Source organism: Scomber scombrus, chromosome 20, assembly GCF_963691925.1.
Source record: "Scomber scombrus chromosome 20, fScoSco1.1, whole genome shotgun sequence".
Lineage (NCBI taxonomy): Eukaryota > Metazoa > Chordata > Actinopteri > Scombriformes > Scombridae > Scomber > Scomber scombrus.
Genome location: NC_084989.1, coordinates 12304460 through 12306078, shown reverse-complemented (window position 1 = coordinate 12306078; position 1619 = coordinate 12304460). Strand labels below are relative to the sequence as shown.

Genomic DNA, 1619 nt, shown 5'->3' with positions numbered 1-1619 from the left:
AATCATCCAGATTGCGTTAAAGTTGACTGATGGATTTGAATATATGAAAACTCCAAGGAAACGTTCATATTTGACTAGATAGTGGACGAGTGTAGGTATACAGATATTCGTCGGCTTCCTTGGCTGACAGTTATTTAAGTTAAAAATAAATGGCATGTAATTTTTTGTTCCTCGACCTAAGCAGAGTCCCGTGCGACTTGGATCATCGCAGATTATTAGATTATAGAGGAAAGACTAGAAAGCCTGAGAAGGTGGAGTATTTCCATCCGCCCATTAAGGTGCCCCGTTCCAGCTTCAGATAAACGCGGTCCTCCCGTTCAACCATGAGCAGTACTCCGTTACTGGCCGCCTCTCTCGTAACGTCCTGGTCACCAGCGAATGCTGATATAACAGGGTAATCATTTTGCATCAGGTTCACCTGCAGGGAAGGGGAGAGACAGGCTTCTAGTTTAGTATCATGCTTATCCGACCGTGCACTGAAATGTCACCTATTAAATCTGAGTATATGGACCAACTGTTTGATAATCGCTCACCTGGATGGTTTGTCTGTTGTAGACCTTCACCACGTGAAAGCTGAAACTATATATCCCCCTTCTTGGAGCCTGGAAAACACTTGCTTTGAGATCGAAATGGTTGCCGATGTTCACTAAAACCTGTGACCAAAAAGGGCGCACAATGAGAAAGCGCTTTATTTTTTTTCCATGTGCATGCTTCACTTAACATAACAGCTGGTTTTGAGGTAATGTATTGTGGGTCCCTGCTACGCATGGTGACTACGGAGTGGCGTATCAATCAAACCCTGGTAGGCTATGCCAAATGTTTCGGTTGCACTCAGACACAGTTTGGGATGGTTCCCAGTTCGGTGCGTATACTATAACAGGCCGCTATCCAGAGACTGGAGCCGTAAAAACATTTTGGAATATCCAACCAAAAGCAAAACAATATACATGTAAATTCGGTCAAGGCCTAAAATGTATATGTGGTAAAAGGATCTTGCATGGAGGATCACTTGTTTTGGCAGCGCATCTCAAAAACACGCCAATTACGCACAGCATTAAATGAACCTTTTCAAAGGAAAGCATCATTGTAGTCTTCAGGTCATGGATACTCGGGGCTCAGATTACACGGTGCTCAAAGTAGTGATATGAAATCAATGAAACATCAACCTAAACAAGTTCTACACGCCCACGGTAATTAGACAGAATATATGATGTGAAGAGAATAAAACAACTAAGAGAAAAATAGTAATGGAGCTAAGATATTGGTCCAAATCTGATTCATATTCGACTATTGCTGGACTCTGTTAGTGTTTAATTCAGTGGACATCTGACCTGGTCAAAGTAGATGGTCATAGAAGTGTTGCTCATCTCTGACGGCTCATGGTTGGTTCCACGCACGGCGGAAAACGCCACCTTTGCCCCAGCAGAGCGGACTGATATGCCAAGTGAGGAGGTGACCGCTCCGTCCGAAGAAGGGTTCGAGTCGCACACCACAAGACACTTCCCCTCAAGCACGATGGGCTCCGTGTCGTTCTGGCCGAGGCAGAAAGCCACGCCGCATCCCAAGAGGAGGACCAGTGCCAGGATGGCACAGGGTCCCGGGCAGCGCGCTGGCACCAT

General features: G+C 45.5%; 1 protein-coding gene across 1 annotated transcript; it reads right to left on the bottom strand.

The window, feature by feature from the left end:
* Positions 1-220: 220 nt before the first annotated feature.
* On the bottom strand, positions 221-1619 carry cbln2b (cerebellin 2b precursor). The gene is made up of 3 exons (XM_062441737.1): positions 1332-1619; positions 534-653; positions 221-418 (listed from the first exon to the last, which is right to left on the bottom strand). Exons 1-3 carry the CDS (start codon positions 1617-1619, stop codon positions 221-223), a joined length of 606 nt encoding a protein of 201 aa, XP_062297721.1.